At 55.1% G+C, this 20926-nt stretch overlaps 1 protein-coding gene across 1 annotated transcript; it reads right to left on the bottom strand.

Annotated features, from left to right (window-relative positions):
* Window positions 1-4293: 4293 nt before the first annotated feature.
* On the bottom strand, window positions 4294-19898 carry LOC102009673 (E3 ubiquitin-protein ligase UHRF1; the record flags this gene model as incomplete). Its single annotated transcript, XM_005415110.2, is given in 15 exon segments — window positions 4294-5645; window positions 6187-6291; window positions 7375-7520; window positions 7595-7712; window positions 8775-8912; window positions 9265-9427; window positions 9734-9840; window positions 11585-11689; window positions 12343-12450; window positions 12537-12660; window positions 12971-13157; window positions 13244-13344; window positions 16646-16861; window positions 18883-19046; window positions 19638-19898. Coding segments are annotated over 15 exon segments (2190 nt in total), but the record flags the coding sequence as incomplete, so codon positions are not given.
* Window positions 19899-20926: the final 1028 nt, after the last annotated feature.

The following is a 20926-nucleotide window of genomic DNA, read 5'->3' as shown; positions in this document are numbered from 1 at the left end:
TGGGGAACTCAGTGCCCCAGGTCCGGACTGCAGGTCTACAAACCCCACACATACGCACGCATCCCCGGCGAGCATTCGACTCCGAGGCTTCGTGTAGTGAGCGTGTAACTAATGTTCGCCATCGTCACTATTATTGTACACTGGGCAGGGCAAGGGCATGGGCGCGCTCCCCTTTCACCGGTAGGAAATGTCAACGGGGCGCTTTGGCGTTTTCTAGCGATAGAGCGCATCTTCTCTGCGGCCGCCAAGGCTTTCTTCGGCATTTGCAATCCAAGGCTGCCGACCCGGCGCTGGGGGCCCCACCTGCCGCTTACCCCAGCTCCCAACGCCCGTCAGCAGGGTGCCAGCACGCTGCGCTGGGATTCTCCAAAATTCTGCACTCAGTAAGACACATTATGAGACACACACCATACTCCGGGGTTTCCAGAAATGCACTTGTGTGCAGATGCCTCAAAAATAGCAACCTCCTGACTGAGGCGACTGAGTCCGTGGGGAGGAGGGACCCACTCCAGTAAAATGAGTAGTCCAAAGGGGATGTGAAGCCGTTCTGGCTGTTTAGAATTCTTAGGGGACCCTATTCAAGTATCCCTTATGGAATTTAAACTTCATCTTTAAAATAGGAAATAGAAAACGCCCTCAGGAACTCCTTAACCTGGGGCAAAGCTAGAAAAGGGATTGGATAATGGTCCTACTGCACAGCAGGTACACCTGTGATCTCAGATACTCAGGAGGCTGAGGCAGGAGGACTCCAAGTCCAAAGTTAGCCTAAGAAACTTATCGAGACCCTGGGAAGGAAGGAAGGAAGGAAGGAAGGAAGGAAGGAAGGAAGGAAGGAAGGAAGGGAGGAAGGAAGGGAAGAAGGGAGGGAGGGTTGGGGATGTAGCTCAGTGCAAAGGCCCTGGGTTCCATCCCCAGCACCACCGAAGATAAAAATAAATGCTCTCATAAAGGGATTTCCCCACACGGCTTTTTTTCCCTCTACATCCAAGTTTATCCTGTAAATCAGTGAATTCCAGATGTTTGCATTTCACAGACTGAAATTTTAGTGTTTTTCTTAAGCAGGGGACCTAAATAGTCAATTTTCCTTTATTTTGCTTGGCGACACTTTTTAAATCCAGTTATGTGGAAAACATTAACAATCACGGAGTCTAAATGGTGAGCATATTTGAAGCTCACCAAACAATTCGTACACCTTTTCTCTGTTGAAAATGTTAATAAAACGTTAGAAAAAAACAAATCTCTGCTGTTTAATTAAAAGGTGCCATATGCAAAATAAGAAGGTATTGTTAAAGCGACAGGCGAACTCTGCAGACAGGTATGTCATCACAGGCTGGGGCCAGGCACTGTGTTGAAGAACCTCCAGCCCTGGACCTCAGATGTCGAGGGTCCCTCAGTCAGTAGGGCCAGTAGTCAAGTTACAGCTGCTATCCAGCCTTCAGTGTCCCCAAAGGCAAGGCGTGGCACCAAGAAGCACTTGATGCTAGGCAAAGGCTCCCTCACCTTATGGATTGGACCATGAGAACTAGAAGTGGGTGGCCTAATGTGTTCATGCCTGCCTGTTATCCCAACACTCTGGGAGGCTGAGGCAGGAAGATTCCAAGTTCGAGCCCAGCCTGAGCTCACTGCAAAACTTTAACTCCCAAAAGGGGGTAGGGGTGGCAGGGATACAGCTCAGCAGCACAAGCGCCTGCCTGGCAAGTACAAGATCCTGAGTTCAAATCCTAACACAAAAAAAAAAAAAACAAAAGAAAAACAGGCATGAAATGGAATATATAGCTATATCCCAAATTTGCTTCTAAATATGAGACATATATAAACACACATACACACCCTACTTTTGCCATCTTTGCTCTAGCCACTTACCCTTCTTGTCCCTCAGTTTTCCTCACTATAAAATGGTGATAGAATAAAAAACTATGAGTTGTTTTGCACTTAAACCATGTACCAGCAACTAGTGGGTTCACAACAAATATACAGACATGCATAACTAACCCCTAAAGAAATGCACACCGAGACGTCACCCACAGATGGTGGGATTGTTATTTTTCTTCAGTTTTGTTTTTTTTGGGGGGGGAGTACCAGGAATGGAACTCAGGACCTTGCACTTGCCAGGCAGGTACTTGTGCCACTGAGCTATATCCCTGGCCCCTTCACAGTTTCTAAGGTGGTCATGCATTCATTTTATAACCAGGGGTGAGGGACAGAAGCAAAAATGTGTTTCGTTTTTTGAGTCAGGGTCTCAACTTTGTAGTGCAAGATGGCCGTGAACTGCCAGCAACCCTCCTGCCTCAGCCTCCTAAATGCTGGGATTACAGGTGTGTGCCACCATGCCCAGCCAAGCAGCAAAAGTTTTACATTTAAACAAAAGCCAAGCAGGGAGATTGTAAAAATGTGTTCAATTCACTCTTCGTTTTTCAGTACTAGAGATTGAACCCAAGGGTAATAGGTTCACTCTGCCAGGGAAGGAGCGCGGCTGTGACCCTCGCCAGTGTGGAGAGACCTTGAGGACGCCGTGCTCAGTGAGCAACCTGCCACAGCACACACGACACGGGCTCCAGGCCGGCAAACGTCCAGGACAGGAGAACGCAGAGACAGGAAGTGGACCTGCAGATGCCAGGTGCTGCGGAGGCGATCAGCAGTGCCCGCTCATGGGGACAAAGTTGCTCTATAGTGTAACAAAATGTTCTGGAATTAGATAGTGGTGATGGTTACACAATTCCGAGAAAACAGTAAAAACCAATCAACTGCACAGTAAGCCCCCGACGTGGGAACATTCAAGCTGCCAACTCTCACAGGTCCGAACTGACCCCACATTAGGAACATCGTAGATACAGACGAAACACAGAAGTAGCTGACAGACCGGGCGGGTCAGTTGTGCTGCTGGTGCTCACCGTCCCATAGTCTGGCACTTCACTGAGCCCAGGACGTATGGTTTTTATGCTTCACTTTGTATATTCGTGTCAGAGGTGTGTAAGACTCATTTTGTTGGACTTATGAATGGATTCAACTTGAAAAGTTCTCCTGGAAGTTGGGGACTTACTGTATACTTTAAATGGGTGCTGTTACATGAAATCTTTTTTTGGTACTGGGAATGGAACTCAGGGTTCAAATCCCTGCCAGGCAGGCGCTATACTGCTGAACTACAGCCTGAGCCCTATGAAATCTCTTCTAATAAAGCTGTTATAAAATAAGTCAACTAGCTGGGTGTGGTAGTGCATGCCGGTAATCCCAGCACTTGGGAGACTGTGGCAGAAGAATTGCCACAAGTTCAAGGCCAGGGTAGGCTACATAAATAGTGAGTTCAGGGGTAGCCTAAACTATACAGCGAGACCCTGTCTCAGAAAAAAAAAAAAAAAAAAAAAAATCAACCAGGAGAGAAATATACAGAAATAATCATACCATTGGGCTGAACAGTCTCACAAACTTTTGGAGTTTCCACATTTTTTGTGAGCCAGGCACTGAGGTGCACACCTATAATCCAGGCACTCAGGAGGCTGATGCAGGAGGCTTGGCACAAGTCTAAGGCCAGCCTGAACTACATAGCCAGAGCCTTGTCTCAAAAATCCACCTGAAGACAGGAAGCCAGATGGACAGCGGCCATCTCCACAGACCTGGCTGGTCTTCTGAAGGATCTCGCCAGGGGACATTCACAGCCCTCTGTTCCACAGACCAGGCATCTTTCCTATTTCTCACTTATGTTTACACTTGACAATGTTTTGAGATATAATTCACATCCCACACACTTCACACTCAGCCACTCCCCCAGCAACCCTCTAAGCTCTGTCCCAGCTGTTCTGTCCTTTACAGATGTCCGTCAGTCACTTCACACAAGGACCACAGATGGTATTTTGTGATAAGCCAGGCATGGTGGCACACGCCTGTAATCCCAGCACTTGGGAGGTTGAGGCAGGAGGACCGTTATGAGTTCGAGACCAGCCTGGGCTACAAAGTGAGCTCAAAGCCAGCCTAAACTGTACAGCAAGACCCTGCCTCCAAAAAAAAACCAAAAAAAATCAGCATTCCCCAGGTTCAATGCCCAGTAATGCAAAAATATTAATTACATAAAGTGGGAGTGATATCTCCTGCCAACTTTTCTCTCGGGGTTTCTGAGGACAGAAAATGATAGGTGAAGGGGCTGGGGATTTAGCTCAGTGGCACAGTGTCTGCCTGGCAAGTGCAAGGTTGTGAGTTCAATTCCCGGTACCGGACAAAAACCAAAAAAAAAAAGAAAATTATAGATGAGAAAAGATACAGGGCCCAAAGCTGTTTGCAAACACAAAGCCAACCACATGCTTCTGTGAAAAACATTTATTCTGAGAATCTAAAATCTGCACAAAGAATATTCAACTTCGGAAAAAGCCTACAGAGAATTGCATTATTTCTTCCCTAATACATTAACAATCTAATAAAGAAAAAAAAACAAAGAACAACCCTTTAAAAACAGTATTGCTTCGGTCTGTCTGCAGTTATGTGATTTAAACATCCCTGGGTCTGCTGAGGTATAAGCTGCAAACTTTGGTAAAGTTAGAAAAAAATGAACAAATCCTTTGAAAAAAGTACCAAAAAACCCCAAAATAACACAACCAAACCCTAAGTTATATCTTTCTTGGTACATATATACTACAAAAAAAAAATTTCATTTGAAAAAATATTCATTACCAAACAAAAAACAGAAAAAAAATCCCCTCTTGTAAGTGTCAATTGCTGAGTCTTAGAAAAAAAAAAAAAACCTTAAATGATGGGTAAAACGCAAACCACCCCCAGCACCCACTGAGCGCCAGGAAGAAACGGACGCGCAGTCTTCAGAAAATCTGGCTGGCGTTTTTCCACAATTCAGTGCTAAAAAGGAAGAGCCCAGTCTTGAGGACGAGCGAAGGCACTTGGACCGGGCTCCACCGCGCCTGCTTCCCGCCGCCCCGGCCCGCGGCCCCACGCGGAGGTGAGGTAGATGCTGCCCAGCCCGGCGGCCGCCCGGACACAGGACTGGTGGGCAGCTCGGAGGCGCCGTGGGAGGGCTCCTGCGGAGGAACCCCGTCCTCTTCTCTTAAGAGCCTCTTGGCGACAGCGGGGCCCCACCAGGAACCATACTGCTGCCTTCAGAAAGACGGTCGGCTTTGACGCTGGGGAGGAGGGGACCCCCGAGCCCCCGAACCTCGCAGCCGGGCGGGCGCCTTCTTAGCAGTCGGTGGCGGGAGCATCTGCAACCTCCTCCTCACCAGCAACCAACGCCGCCTCGGGCCGCGTGGCCAATGCCATCTCATGCAGATAAATCGCAGCTTTACACTCTTGATACAACTAAACCAAACGCTCACAAGTCCAACTTGCAGCTAGAACTTGGAAATTCCTGAAAACGTATACATTAAACAACGAAAACAAAAACAGGGAAGACAGGCTTTCAGGGAGCGGAGGGTAACTACACGTTTAAGTTAAGCCCGCTAGAGACGAGGCCGCGGCCAGGCACCAGGACGGGGTCCAGCGCCGCCGGAAGTGCTCGGGGATCACCGGCCACTGCCATAACCGGGGAAGAAATGGTTGAGGATGTCCTGCAGCGCCGAGTTCACCTGCATGCTGTAGCCACGGCCCAGGTCATAGCGGCAGGCCGGGCAGCTGAAGACCTGGGCGCGGAACGACCTGTCCAGGCAGTCCTGCGAGACAGGGTGGGCAGTGAGGCCCTGGCCTGGTGCCCATACCACTGCCTGCTGTCCCCTCTCCCTGTCTACTGCTCGCTGCCTGCTGCCAGTTTGGCCTCCACAGGGTCCCTGAGATGTGCCAGGCTCGTCAGCTCCTGCAACTGTGGCCTGGGCTGGCTGTGAGGGGCTTGTCACTGCCTTCGAGGCCCTCCTGGCCTACCCACCCCACCTCCCTGCATGTGACAGCCACACCTGCCCAGGTCCGGGCTCGGTGGCCCCTGCACCCTCCTGACACGAGCACGGTGCCTACACTGAGCAGCTGCCCCATAAACACCCACAGGGAGAAGGAAACAAGGGCCACTTATGCCACAGGGCCCGGCCCACGTCCCTGCACGTCCCCCCGCCCGCTGCCAGCGACGCCCGGTGCTGCCCAGTGCCACCTCCTTGTCCAGGCAGCCTTGCTCCCTGCCCCCTCACCCTGAGCCTTGGCACCTAACAGGCCGCGGGCAGGGGCTGCCGAGGGGGAGCCGTCATCGCTGAGCCCACCCATACTCACCTTGCACACGTTGTGTTGGCACACGGTGGTGACGGGCTGGAACACCAGCTCCTGGCAGCAGATGCACTGGAACGTCTCCTCCACCTTGCTCAGGAACACCTGGAACTGCACACAGGCACACTCGTCAGCCGCACCACGCGTGCCCCGACCCCAAGCAGGAGCAGCTGGGTGCCCATGCTGTGACAAGGAGCCAAACCCAGGTCCAAGCAGGTCACGCCCAGAGCCCCCAGTGGGCCTAGCAGGGGGATCAGAAAGGCCCCTCACACGTTGGCATGGAACAAGTGCCAAGACTGGCAAGAAAGCCTGGCATGGTGGCACACACTTGTAATCCCAGCACTCAGGAGGCTGAGGCAGGAGGATCACCATGAGTTGAGCCCAGTATGGGCTACATAGTGAGTTCAAGGCCAGCCTGCACTACACAGTAAGATCCCGCCTCAAAAAAGTAAAGAACAGTCTGGGTTGCTCTGAGCCACCAGGCTTGAGATCTTATATGATACCAGCTCCAAGAGACTCCTATGGGTCAGGGAAGCTGAGCCAGACTCAGGAGGTCCATAGTGGCTGGTGACTGCAGCCTCTCACTGGCAAAGACCAACCAGTGTCACAGCCCACTAAGGGCAGGAAGACAGAGACAGGCCTGGCTTGGAGGTTCCTCAGAAAGCTAAACACATGCCTCCCGGTCCTGATCCAGCAATTCCCCACCTAGGATACACCTTGAAGTCAAAGCAGGAAACAGGAAAGACGTTTGTACCCCGGGGTCACAGAGCACACAGCTCAAAAGTGGAACTATACAGGGGAGGATGGATACACAGCGTGGTCCACCTGCACACTGGAGTATTACTCAGCCAGGTAAAGGAAGGAAATCCTGACTCTGCTACAGCAAAGATGGACCTGGAGGTTGTGCTGCTCAGACTGAGCCAGACACAGAAGGTCACGCACTGCAGAGCCCCACTCCCAGGAGGCTCTAGTGTCCTCAGAGTCACAGAGACAGGAAGTAGGGTGCAGTGCCCGGCTGGGGAGGGGATGGAGGCTCAGCTCGGGAAGGTGCGAAGTCCTGGAGGAAGACGGTGGGGACGGCACGCAGCATGGGATGCACTTGGTGCCGTTGAGCCACGTGCTTGAACAGGGTCTGGCGGGCCACTGTTCCATACGCACACGTCACTGATACGGCCCACGCTGGGTGGCACTCACCAGGCCTTCCCTGAGCGCCGTGAGGACCTCCGTCCACAGCTTCGCGTTGCTCTCGTCCGCCTTGATGAGGTTGTTCTGCTCGGCTGTGAGGCTGTAGGGCTCCAGCTTGGTTTTCTTGGTGGTCCACACGCCAGAGCCACCCTGGCCTAGAGAGGAGAGTGCGTGAGCGTGGCCGGCGCCCCTGCACGACAGGGCACACGGGGCACGGGAAGACGCTCACCTGCCGACTTCCGCTTCCACTTGCCCTTTTTGGAGGGCGAGAGGTCTTCCCGCTCCTCGGCCGCCCTCTTGTTCTCCTTGTCCCGGTTGGCCAGGGCTTCCAAGTAGCCCTCTGGGTACTGCACGACAGAGGATGCAGTGAGACAGCCGCGCCCCGGCGCCCATCCTCAGAGACTGGTCCCCAGGGTGCCCGGGCCTCACCCCCTCTCCTACAGAGGGGCTGACAGGCTGGGGTGTGGCACGGTGGTGAGCACCGGCCCAGTACCGGAGAGAAAGTACACACACAGCAAGACAGACCTGCGACCTGCACAAATAAGCTGTGGTCACAGTGCCAGCCAAAGTCGTGAAACAAAACTGCACCCTGCCAGACGCTGACAGCCCCACCCCCACCGCCCCAGGGCTGAAATTCCCAGGCAGCACAAATGCACTGCCCACAGCCCTTGTGGCCCCCAGGGGTTTGGTGCTCTCTGATTCTCAACAGAAATTAAGATTCCTGAAAGCGCCTGTAATCCCAGCACTGGGGAAGCTGAGGCAGGAGGATCGTTGCAAGTTTGAGACCCGCCTGGGCTACAAAGTGAGCTCAAGGACAGCCTGAACTGCATAGGAAGACCCAGTCTCAAAAAAAAGACAAAAAAAATTATTTAAAGATTCCTGAACTAGCACCCAACATCTATGTGTTGCACAGCAAGTGCACGGGATGAGCAGCGAACAGCAAACAGCACGGTTACGGCACGCCTGAGCCGCACCCGCACGCACGGCCCTCTCAGAAGGAAGGGCTCCCGCTCTGCCGCACGCAGGCCCTGCCGCTGCGGCTCTGCCGCTCCTTCCTGCTTCTGTCGAGCAGGTGGAGGTGGCGCATGCAGGAAAGACCGGCTCCCGGGGACGGGGCCAGAGCCCTCCACACACAGGCTTGCCGAGCAGGCCGAGCTCTCCCTCTGCACAGGTGATGCACAAAGCGCAAGCGCACCCGAGCCGCGCACCCGCAAAGCCTCGAAAGGAGCCGCGCAGCTGGGGCGGGGAATTGGGAAGAGGCTCGGAGCCAGGGAGCCGCGGGCCCGGGCGGCTGCTCACTAGACGACCCCACGCTGGCTCCTGCTCCACCCAGAACCAGAACAGAAAGAGACCGCAGAACTGCAACAGCGGGGCCTTGTGGGGCCACGGTGGTGCCGGGCCGGGCGCACCTGCATGGTCAGCCCCAGCTTCTTGATGCGGTCCTTCCCTTCCTTCGTCCAGGGCCCAGGCTCGTCGTCGTCCCTCCGCAGGAGGTAGCGCCACACGAGGAAGCCGGACTTGCCCTTCTCCGGCCAGTACTTCACGACCTGCAGGGAGAGGTGGGCTGGGAGTCGGCGGAAGGGGCGTGGGCCTAGAAGGGCGCAGCCGGGGAAGGCCTGCTGCGGAGGAGGTCTGGGCCGTGTTCATGTAGGGGGTGCTGAAGCGTGAGGCCTGTAGCGAGAACCATGCCTGGGAATGGAGGGGCAGGGCCGAGGGTCCTGATCCCGAGCTGCTCAAGGGCATGGCCGGGAGTGTCAGTGAGGGATGTGGCTGGGACCGAAGGTCTGGGTCCTCCAAGGACGTGGCCAAGATGGGCGTGGCCAAGCGGGTGGGCGTGGCCAAGCGGGTGGGCGTGGTCTTGGGCCAACCGTGGAGGACGTGGCCAATGGCGCTGCTCACCTTGTAGATGCCATCATAGCGGTTGCCCTCCGCGGGCGCGTACTTGCTGTGCTTGCCACCCTTCATGTTCCGCACGACCCGCACCGGCTTCCCCGAGCGCCAGTCCTTGGCCACCGCACCCTTCTTGTCGTCAATGGGCGCGGAGCAGTTGAGAGCCAGGGCCCTGAGAGAGTGGAGACCCGCCTGGTGAGCTGCGACGCGCCAGGCTCTGCGGAAAGAGCGCTCTGGAGACGGCGGCAGCTTGCCTTTGCGCGTCCGTTTCCGCCCTGGCATTTCTCAGCACTTTGGAGTTTCTGGCCAGTTTCACAGGGGATATAAGTAGGCTCTGAACATTGCCTCAGTCTGTACTTCCATCCCTGCCACACTCTACGCGGGCTTCCGCACCTGCCAGATCCGACCCCAGACCACAGCCAGGGACACGTGGGGCGCCTCTGGGGAACACTGGACAACCCGTTTCCACGCAACGAACCTGTTGGTGTTGGTGAGCTTCTGGTCACTCGACTGCTCAGCAGTCCGCTTGTTGCCAGAAAGGTCGCGGCCACCACTACCTGTGTAGGTGAAAGAATTCCCATTGTCCTGCAACAGAGAAGAGGGGGCCAGGGTGAGCCCTCCACCGAGGAGAGGAGGGCAGCCGGGGAAACAGCCCACACACCCCCCCACCAGCACCGCAGGTAGCAAAGAGCAAGGGAGCTGGGTGACAGCGCAAGGCGGGGCCCACAGGTGCCATGGTGGGAAGGTAACATAGTACGGTAGGGTACAGCTGCTGAGGAAACAGGAAGATGCTTCCTCAAGAAACTGCACATAAGATGACCCTGGGAGGCTGAGGCAGGAGGATGGCAAGCTCTAGCCCAGCCAGGGGGACTTAATGACTTAACAAAGCCCTGACTCAAAATTTAAAGAAATAAAAAAACTTTTCAAAAGGGCTGAGGAAGAAGCCCAGTGCAAAGACCCTCAGTTCAATCTCCAGTACTGAAAGAAAAAACAAGATCATGTGACCCAGCAATTCCACTGCTGGGTGTGTACCCAGGAGAACTGAGAGCAGATCTTGAAGCCATGCTCTTATATGTGCACAGCAGTACTGTTTACACAGCCAAAAGGTGGGGAAGCCCAAGTGTCCATCAACAGACGAATGGATACACATCAGGGGTCCATCCAGCCGATGGAGTACCACGTAGCCATGAAAGGGAAGAAGTCCTGACACCTGCTCCACCATGGACGGACCTTAAGGCCGTGCTGCTCAGGAGCTGAGCCAGGCACAGGAGGCCGGACACTGTCGGGCCCCACTCCCAGGAGGCCCAGCGTCACCAGATCCACAGAGACAGGAAAGAGAACGGTGGTGCTGGGCTGGGGAGGGGAAGGGAGGGGAGGGAGGCTCGTATGGGGAGATGGAAAGCCTTGAGGTGGACGTGGTGAGGGCCACACAGCCATGGGAATGTGCTTACTGATGTGAGCTGTGCAGTAGCCCCCTTTTAAGGGAAGGGGATATGCTGCAGGACCCCCAGTGAATGTCTAAAGCCTCAGATTGTACCGAACTCTACTCACTATGTAGCCAAGGCTGGCCTGGAACTCAGGGAGATCCTCCTGCCTCAGACTCCTGAATATTGGAATTACAGGCATGTACCAGCATCCCTGGATCCAAACTCTATTTAATTTAATGCTTTTTCCATCTTAAGCATCACAACTAGCACAACTTTCTTTTTCCTGCTTCCCAACTCCAGATAGATTTGTTCTTAGCAACTTCAGTATACAGTGACAGTAGTACTATGAAGTCATAAACTTTATCTTTTCATTTATGGGGACCACTTTCTGCTTTCAGCTGGCATATGCATTGCCACCATTACTCTTCTGTTGTCTATGGGCCCCTATTAAGTAAGTACAGGAACACAGTGCTGTGATACCACACGTTACCAGAAGGAATGCCTGGTGACTAATGGGAGGGTAGCACATACTGTGTGGAAATGCTGAACTAAGGATGAAAGTAGGCAGCACAAGAGTGCATCATGCCATTCAGAATAGCACGGAACTTTGAATGGATGAACCAGTTAGATCTGGAATTTTCCATTTACTATTTTTGGACCATTCCTAACTGAACGTCAATGTGGAAAGTGAAACCCTGGGAAGAAGCAGGCAATTAACACACTTGAAAATGCACATACAGTAAGCCAGGCATGGGATGGGACACATCTGTAATCCCAACACTCAGGAGTGAGGCTGGACTGTCAAAGAGTTCAAGGCCAACCTGGGCTACACAGTACAACCTTGCCTCAAAAACAACAGGGGGGGATTAAAAAAAAAGTAAAACCACCCCCAACTCACGCACTTCATCGTCCTCATAGCCCCCGGCCAGGACCAGGGAGTAGGCCCCGTCGTTGCTCCGGCCATGGATACCTGCAACGTGAGGTCGATGGACGCCGGACTCACTGACCTGCGGACACCAGAGACAGACAGCACCATCAGCGGTATCCAGGGGAGAGCAGGACCTCATCCGCCACCTTGTGAGGCTTGGTGCTCCCACCCTTCCTTGGCCCACACGGAGGGTGGGGGCTTACAACCTAGCCACCCTGTGCACCTAGAGCGGCCCCAATATAAAACCAAGGCTAGCCAGATGCAGCGATGCACACTGGTCATCCCAATACTCTGGAAGGCTGAGGCAGGAGAAAGGCAAGTTCAAGCCCAGCCTGAGCGACTTAGCAAGACCCTGTCTCAAAATAAAAAAGGCTGTGATGTAGCTCAGTGTGCAGGCCCTGGGTGTAATCCTCAATACCGAAAAACAAAAAAAGAGCCACAACACCCCCCAATGCTGCAGGTGACACTGGGTGCTGACAGAGCCACTGGAGGCAGAGGATGTCGTCACACGCCCAGCTGGCAGTCAGGAACTTAACGCCAACATGGAACTCTGCCTGTGTCCCGGGCTCCCGGGCCTCCACCCTCATGCCCTGGGAGCGGAGATGCCCAAGGAGCCTGTTACTGCCCTGCAGGCCTCAGCCAGGGAACTGGCCCTGCAGCAACAGGAGGAGCCCTGTGGCCCCGAGCCAGGCTCTGGACCCCAGCAGGCCCTGGAGCAGATGTCGCCAGTACCTGCACGCGGAACCGCCACATGGTGCCCACGGGGATGCCCGGGATGGGTCCATAGTGGTTGGACGGGACAATGGTACACTCCTTTGTGCGCCCCACGCACGCCATGCCCTGCACACGGAGACACAGGGGGGCAGCCATGAGCAGGCGCAGGGGAGGCGAGTGGTGGCGTGCGCCCGGCTGGGGGCCTGCCTCACCTTGCCCCAGTCCCGCTGCGAGGACGATGTGGCCGATGCCATCTTCGCCTTCTTCTTGCTCTCTCGCAGCCGCTCCCCGGCCAGCACCACCTCACTGGAATCGTTCCGGCAGTCAGGGCAGTACCTGTGAGCACAGGGCGTCACCTCAGGGGCCCTCAGCCCCTCTGCCCCGATGCAGGGCTCAAGGCAGCTGGAGCCAAGGAGAGGGACTCGGGCTGAGCACACTCAGAACCCAGGTCCCTGCCGCAGCGGGCCCACCCCTCCTCGCACACAGAGCTCCCGGTCCTCCCAGGAAGCCGGGCAGCCCTCCCCAGGGGACAGCACGGCCACCACCAGCACAGGAATGGGTGGGACACGGGGTGTCAGGGCGGGGACCTCAGGGACACGCCCGCCCACTCCCATGCCCCCAGGGGGCTGGCGCCCACGGCCCTCACCACTCCTCCTCCGGGGGCACGCTGCTGAGCGGGGGGTCCAGGCAGTACAGGTGGTACGCCATGTCACACTCGTCACACATCAGCTGCTTGTCGGGCGCCTCCCGGCCCCCACAGCGGTGGCAGGCGCAGATACGGCACAGCTTGTTGGGGTCGTCCTTGCAGTATTTGCAGGACGGGCCGCTCTTGCCTGCGCGGGAGGGCAGGGTCAGAGGCCACGGGGACAGGGCAGGGCAGGGGACCCCACACGCGTGCACAGGGACACTCGGGACTCACGTCTCAGGGGGTTCTCCACCACGGGGGGGCCTTCGCCTGGACGCTCGATCTTGAAGACTTCATCCACAAAGATGATGCGACAGTCATTGAGAGAATTGTCCCTGCAGAAGGACGTCCCGCAGCATCAGTGGCCGCTGCCAGCCCAGCCTGGCACCCCTGAGCACTTCGTTGTCATTTTTGTTTTCTCGGTACTGGATAAATAACCCAGGGCTGAGCTACATCTGCTCTTACTACATCACCCAATCAGGAAGGAACCTGAGGATCCTCCTGCCTCAGCCTTTCTACTGCCAGGATTACAGGCCTCTGCCACCACACCTGCTCAGAGGGTTCTGCTCTCACCCTACTCTGGCTGCGTTTGAACACAGGTTCTAAGGAGGTCAGGGAGGAGACTGTGCAGGCCCTGTGCAGGATCGAGGCTAGCCCTCTTGCTAAGTCAAGTCCTGCCAAAGTGGACATGAGACAAAAATAAATACACCAAAGCTTCACTATGGGATGTGTTTGGGAGACGTTTAAACCTTGGCCACACAAAGCCAACGAGACACTCAACAGCAAATAACATCAACAAAGTCTGACTGGTCCTTAAAAAGAAAAAAATACAAAAGCTCCCAAGAGCCAGGCATGGTAGTGCACAGCTGTCATCCCAGCATCCAGGAGGCTGAGGCAGGAGGCTCACTATGAGTTCCAGTCTAGCCTGGACTGCATAATGAGTTCAAGGCCAGCCTGGGCTACATAGGAAGACCCTGTCTCAAAAAACCCAAATGAACAACATCAAAATAGCTCCTATGACTTAAAAAAAGCGTCTCTAGGCGCCGGAGAGATAGCTCAGCGACACAAGCACTTGCCTGGCAAACACAAGGTCTTGAGTTTGATTCCCAGTACCCCCAAAAAAATAATAATAATAAAAAGGCGTCTTATAAGGCAAATAATAATAAAAACCTCATCAGCAACCTCCAAGGTAAACAGTTCAAGTTGCAAATACACTGAATTTCCTGATGTTCATTTCAAAAGGAAACAGGTGGAAGTAGGATGATTTGGACGACCTGATGTACCCAAGATATTATTTCAGCACGTAATGAAACAAAACAGCTACTGGGGCTTGGATGCAGCTCAGCGGTGCACTGTGTACCTCCCATGTCCTAGGCCTTGGGCCCCATATCCCTGGCCCTACAAAGAAAAGAAACCCATGGCCAGACATGGGGGGCGGGGTGCACAACTGGAATCTCAGCACTCAGGAACCTGAGGCAGGAGAACAGCAAGCTCAAGGCCAAGCTGAACTGCATAATGAAGCCTTATCTCGAAAAAAAAAAAAGGTTAGAAACAAACAGGTATAACACATAATGGTGAAAAGATCAAGCCAGCCAGGAGTCGTGAGCCAGGAGGACTGTAAGTTTGAGCTCAGCCTGGGGCAACTTAGCAAGACCCTGTATCAGAATAAAAATTAAAAAGGGCTGGAGATGGAGCTGTGTGTATGAAGGTTCTGAGTTTAATCACACATGCACACACACAGAGCATCAATTTCCCGAGGAGATGTAACAACTGTAAACACATAAGCACCAAACAAGGATGCCTCAGGCTGGGGAGATAGCTCAGTGGCACAGCGCTTGCCTGGCAAGTGCAAGGTCCTGAGTTCGATTCCTGGTACCAAAAAAAAAAAAAAAAACGCCTCAAAATACGTTAAGCCACAAAAAAACAGAAAACCCCACAGATACAGCCAGGGACATCAATAAACTATAGTCTCGTGACAGAACTGTGAGACAAAGTCCAGCAAGAGCAGATCTGGGCCACAGGCAACCAACTGGACGGCTATGCATGGAGCGACCCCCTCAGCAGGAAAGCTTTTCCTTTAAGTAGCCGTGGAACAGTCACCAAGAGAGGCCATCTCAGGCCTAAACCCACACTTCACAGAACGAAAATCACAGAGCCTGTTCCTGACCATGATGAAGCCAGGCAACAAACCACGAATAAAAAACACAACAGGAAAACTGCTAAACATTTGGAAGTTAAACAATGCCCTAAATACACTGCAGACCAAAGACAGGTCTCAAGCCAGAGTGGTATCCCACACCCAGAATTCCAGCACTTGGAGAATGAGGCAAGAGGACCCCGAGCGCGAGGCCAGGCCGCACTCTGAAGACAGACCCTGTCTCACAAACACACCAAAAACACATACAACACCGCCAAGTATGTGGGAAAGCAGGTAAAACTGTGCTGAGGGGAAAACCGAAGGCTCACAACAGAGAAGGAATTGTTCCAAATCCACACAGACCCCACCCCAAGGAACCAAAACAGAAGAAAATCAACCCAAAGCAAGCAGAAGACAGAATTTCTCATTCTGAGGAGTTGGGAGGGGTCCTTTTCTTTTGTTGAAGGCAGAAAATTTAAGTCAAGAGCAAAAAAAAAAAAAAAATCAAGAGCAAAAAAAAAAAAAATCAATGAAACTGAAAATAAAGAAAAAAATACAGAAAAAAAAAAAAAAATCAAGAAAACAAAAAGCTAATTCCCAAAAAAATTTAAGGGCCAGACAAGCACTTGGGAGGTTGAGGCAGGAGGATCGTTGTGAGTTCCAGACCAGCCTGGGCTATAAAGTGAGCTCAAGGCCAGCCTGAGCTACACAGCGAGACCCTGTCTCAAAAAGACAAAAAAACAAAAAAACAAAAAAACCTGACAAACCTCCAGCAAAATAAAACTAAAGACACAAACTCCAGGGGCTGGGGATTTAGCTCAGCGGCAAGGGCCTGCCTGGCAAGCACAAGGTTGTGAGTTTGATTCCTGGTACCATAAGAAAACAGAAAAAAAAAAAAAAAAAGACACAAACTCCAGAAAGCAGATATATGACACGGTCAGCACAATAGCTCTGACCTTCAAGCACTGAAGGAATCAAGGGTCACATCCAGCAGCTTTACGCTCAGAAACAGCTGGAGTCCTGGGGCTCTGCATCAGCCTGGGGACAGAGGCTGCTGGCCAGCACACTCTTAGCTCCATGCCCCACAGCTTCCCTGGACTATCGAATGCACAGAAAAGGCAGCTCAGTTGGGCACCTGTCATCCCATCACTTTGGGAGGCTGAGGCGGGAGGATCTCAAGCCCAGCCTGGGCAATTTAGGGATGCAATGAGACCCTGTCTCAAAACCAAAATCAAAAATAGGCCTGTGGGCCAGGCATGGTGGCGCACAGCTACCACCCCAGCACTTAGGAGACTGAGGCAAGAGGATCACCATGAGTTCAAGGTCAGCCTGAAAGACAAAGCAAGGCCCTACCTCAACCCCCACCTCCCCAAAAAAGGCTCAGAGAGAAGGCTCTGATTGCCCCGCCCTCTCCCCATGCACCTTCTGGCCTTCCCCAGGCTTCACTACCCAGGAAGCCCACAGAAGACCCCAGAAAGCCCGGCCCGGCCCACACTCACCCAAGCCTGACGTTGGCGTACAGCTCCCGCCCCGTGCGCGTCTCGCGCTTCCTGCAGATCTCGGCGTCGTACCAGAAGCCGCGCTCCTTGGGGTGGTCGGTGTTGTAGTTCAGCATGACCACCTGGCCCACCTCCAGCTCATGCCACTTAAGGATGGTGCGGGCGCGTGCACGCACATCCTGGGGTTTCATGGTGACCACGCCGTTCTCGGGGTAGCTGAGCAGGGAGGAGAAGCTGGACTCAGGCACAGCTGTCCCAGCAGAAAGCCGGGGGCACCCGGAGAAGGCCCCAGGCTGCAGTACGTGGAGAGCATCCCCAGACTCAGGTGCCCTGCGGTGGGTGTGTGGGACAGGCTGGGCCCCATTCTCCCAAAGAGAGAGCCTGTGAAGGTGGTCTCTCTCAGAAACAGGGCCATTGCATTTTCAGATGAGGTCACGCTGCGCTCGGCACGTCAGTGTGCGCCTGTTATCCCAGCACTCTGGGAGGCTGAAGCGGAAGGATAGTAATACAAGTCCAACCTGGGCTGAGCAAGACCCTGGCTCATAAGGAGAAGAAAGAAATTACAGGTACGCGGAGGCCATACTGCGGGTGTTACGACTTGATTCCCCAGCACTGAAGAAAACCCACCATGGAGGAGGATGTACCCCAGCATCTTTGAAGGCCAGAGAGGGAGAAAGCGGCAGTGGCTAGGGACAGACAGTCACCACACCCAGGAACCCCAGGGACAGCGACCACCCCACCCTAGGCCAGCACCTTGACCTTGGGGTTCCAGCTGTTAAACTGGTATTCTAAGCAAGGAGGCTGTGGCCCTTGGACGGATTCCAGGGAGGACAAAGTGTAATTTTTCAACATGCATGTATTAAAAGTCCTTTACCGGGCATGGTGGCGCACCCCTACAATCACAGCACTCAGGGGGATGAGACAGGAAGATCGCCATAAATCCAAGGCCAGCCTGGGCTACACAGTGAGCCCAGCCAGCCTGAACTACACAGAGAGACCCTGTCTCATAAATAAATGAATAAATAAATAAATGAATGTCCTTTCTGCAGAGGAGCACAGTGATGTGAATATAACACACTGGCTGTGAGAACACAATGGGAAGCTGCTATTCCAGACGAGCAGTGGAACCTCTGGCACGCGTGCTGCAGGGGGCTGTTTGCATCACTGAGCGCTCTAACAGGTTCTCACTGGGTTTTTTTTGTCTTTTTGAGACAGGCTCTCGCTATGCAGTTCAGGCTGGCCTTGAGCTCACTTTGTAATCCAGGCTGGCCTCGAACTCACAACGACCCTTCTGCCTCAGCCTCCTGAGTACTGGGATTACAGGGGTGCACCACCACTGGTTCAAAAGTCATGGTCTGGGATGCCTGGGTCCCGCTCCCAGGCAACTAACGGGTGCTAATGTTTCCCTAACACTTTACTATGGAGCTGAGGCTGAGCACACTTGGCCCCGAGGCTGGAGCTTGCAAACTCCCAGCCCAGATGGTACGAGCCTGTTCCAGGGGGATCTGCTCACTCTGGCTCCGGCAGTAACTATCCTCGGGGCCAAGCGTGCAATGCGCCAGACACGTTCCGGGCTGGAGAGCGGAGAGGCCCACACCCTGGGGCAGGAGCTCCGCCAGCTTCCGGTCCCGTCTGCCAGCTGTCCTCTCTCTGGTCTCTAGGTTGAAGCCCTGACCCTCAAGCAGCCAGGGCTGCTCAGTTAATCACAGCTGCGCAGGGTCGGGAGGGTGGGGTTTTCATCCAGTGGCCTGGGGTCCCATAAAAGAGGCTAGCAGCTGAGCAGACGCCCGCCCTCGGCCTTCTGTCCTCTAGAACCTGGAGCAAACAGGCCGAGCGCGTCCAGCCTGTGTCTGTGACGGCAGCTTGAGTGGATCAAGGCGGCATCCACGTCACTGTGCCCATGCAGGGCCTGGTGGACAGATCACAGCCGTACATCCCAGGAAGGAGAGGGACAGCAAGCTGGCTTCATTCAGTCGTAAGCAATATGCAGGAATAAAATGGGGAAAACAAGCTGGGGTGCAGCTCAGTGGTAAGCGCTTGCTTAGCATGTGCAAAGGCCCTGGGTTCTGTCCAACACTGCTGGAAATAAATCAGGAGCGAGGAGGAGGGAGTCAGCCTGTTACAGCAAGGTACGGTTTGCCAAGGAGGGGGAGGCCCTGTGTTCTGTCTCCACCTGGGTGCAGATCCCAACTGCCATCGCCTGGACAGCACTGAGGACACACAGTGGGGCCACTCACTCATCGTATCTCACGCGGTAGATGAGGTCCTCCTCGGGCGTTGGGCTGGCGGTAGAGCTGCAGGGCTCATCATCCGCAGTCGGCACTTTCCGCAGCACCCTGACCACCTGCGCCTCGAACCACGCACCCATGTTCGTGTCCCGCGCATCCACGTACTCGTTCACCTGCAGGGACAGGGAACCCAGTCGTCTCAGCGGGCTGGCTGAGGAACCAGCAGGGCCCCTGGGTGCCTGGGGTGCAGAACATGAACGCAAGCACCCCTCCCCTCCCAGGAGGGCACTGGGGTCATGGGCCACGTCCTCCTGTGGGGTGGGCAACCAGCAGGGTGCTGAGCTCCAGGCCCAAGACATCCCCAGCCGTGACAACTACGGGTTCCCCGACGTTCCCCGGCTCCCCTGGGGGCAGCACTGCCCTAGGTGAGAACCACTGCCCAAAGGAGCCAAGCAGGCCCAGCAGGAGCAAGAGACTTAGAAGGCCCCGCCGCCCAGCACAGCCTGCATGGCTCAGGGAGACGCCTCCCTGTCCCCCAGGACAGCCAAAATGCAGGTGGGTCCCAGGAACTTCCTGGCCTTGGCAGGGGCAGCAGACTTGGGAGGGTCTCAGCCACCTCGTAGGCCATGGAGGTGACACCACAGACCCCAAGGCTGGACTCCACGTTAGAGGAAGGTGGGGATCCTAGAGGGCTGTGTGCGCCTCCAGGAACGTGAGGGGACACGCACCGGCCTCCTCCACATGAGGGCCAGGACGAGCCTCACCTTGTAGAGTCCCTGCTCTGTCTCGTCCCACGCGTCCTCACCAGCCAGGCCAGCCTTGCTGTCTGTGTCGGCAGCTGCCTCACCATGTGTGGATGACTTGTCCGACTCACTCTGGCCCAGGCAGCAGCCCGAGTCCGTGTCCGAGAGCTCCGAGTCCTTCTCCTTCTGGCTGGACGGCAGCACCAAGCTCTGGCGCACTAGCAGCTGGATGGTGTCATTGAGGCGCACGTCATAGTCAAAGAGTGTGTGGCCATCCTCCATCTGTGGAGACACAGAGACAGAGGCCATGTGTCCACGTGTCCCCCAAGCCCTGAGCCCTGAACGTGTGCAGGCTGGCCTTGAACAGGCAGCAGGCCGCAGGGCGAACAAACCACCCGTCACCCCCCAGTGGAGGACAGGATCCCGAAATCACATTAAAGTAGACTAAGTCAAACTGGTGCAGCGGCGCAGGCTTGACGTCCTAGCATCCTGGAGCCTGAGGCAGGAGGATCGCAAATTCAAGACGACCCTGGGCAACTCAGGCTCTGGCTCCAACAAACAGTGGTGAGAGGTGAGTGGTGGGGCAGGAGCGTCTCCCAACTCTCCCGGCAGCAGCGTCTGTCACAGGGAAGGGACACCACTTCCACCAAGGAACTCACTGAAGGCCACTGCGCGGAACTCTCCGTGCACACCGGAGGCAGTGACAGCTGTCCCAATGACAGGGAGCTCCTCGCACGCAGTGGTGGAAGCCAGGGCTGCTGCTTAGTCCCCTTCAGTCCCCAGGACGCCTGCCCCAGGGACGGTGCTCTGTCCCCAGTCCCCCGAGAGGACCCTGCCCTGCCTGGATGGCAGACACGCGGCTAAGACCAGAGCTCGCAGCTACCCACCGGGCAGCTTCTCAGACCCCAAGCCCTGCCCCGTTCCTCTCCTTCCCGGCCCGGTGCTCAGCAAGGGCACCCACAAGCCCAGGTGCCCCGCAGGCGGCTCTCAGCACCCCAGTTCTCCTCCAGGCCAGGTTATTCCCTGGGGCTCCTCCTCTGTGGAGCCTCCACCCACCGTGTCCCAGGGGCTCCCTGCTGTGACAGCCACAGATGCTCCCAGATACGGCCAGTGTCCCGGGGCCGACCTGCCCTCATCCCGAGCCAGTGGGGGAGCAGAGGAAAGGCGCTGGGAGCAGGTCAGGGCCCGCCGCGGCCCCGAGCCTCTTCCAGGGAACCCGGTCCTTCCCGGGGGCTCACACTGTCGGGCTGAAGCAGGACACGCCGCCTGCGCAGAGACCCACAGCGCCTCCACGCCCTCCTGCGGCAGGG

This window comes from Chinchilla lanigera, unplaced genomic scaffold, assembly GCF_000276665.1.
Source record: "Chinchilla lanigera isolate Chin_1 unplaced genomic scaffold, ChiLan1.0 scaffold00376, whole genome shotgun sequence".
NCBI lineage: Eukaryota > Metazoa > Chordata > Mammalia > Rodentia > Chinchillidae > Chinchilla > Chinchilla lanigera.
Note: the sequence above shows the minus strand (reverse complement) of the source record. Positions and strands in the feature narration are given on the sequence as shown.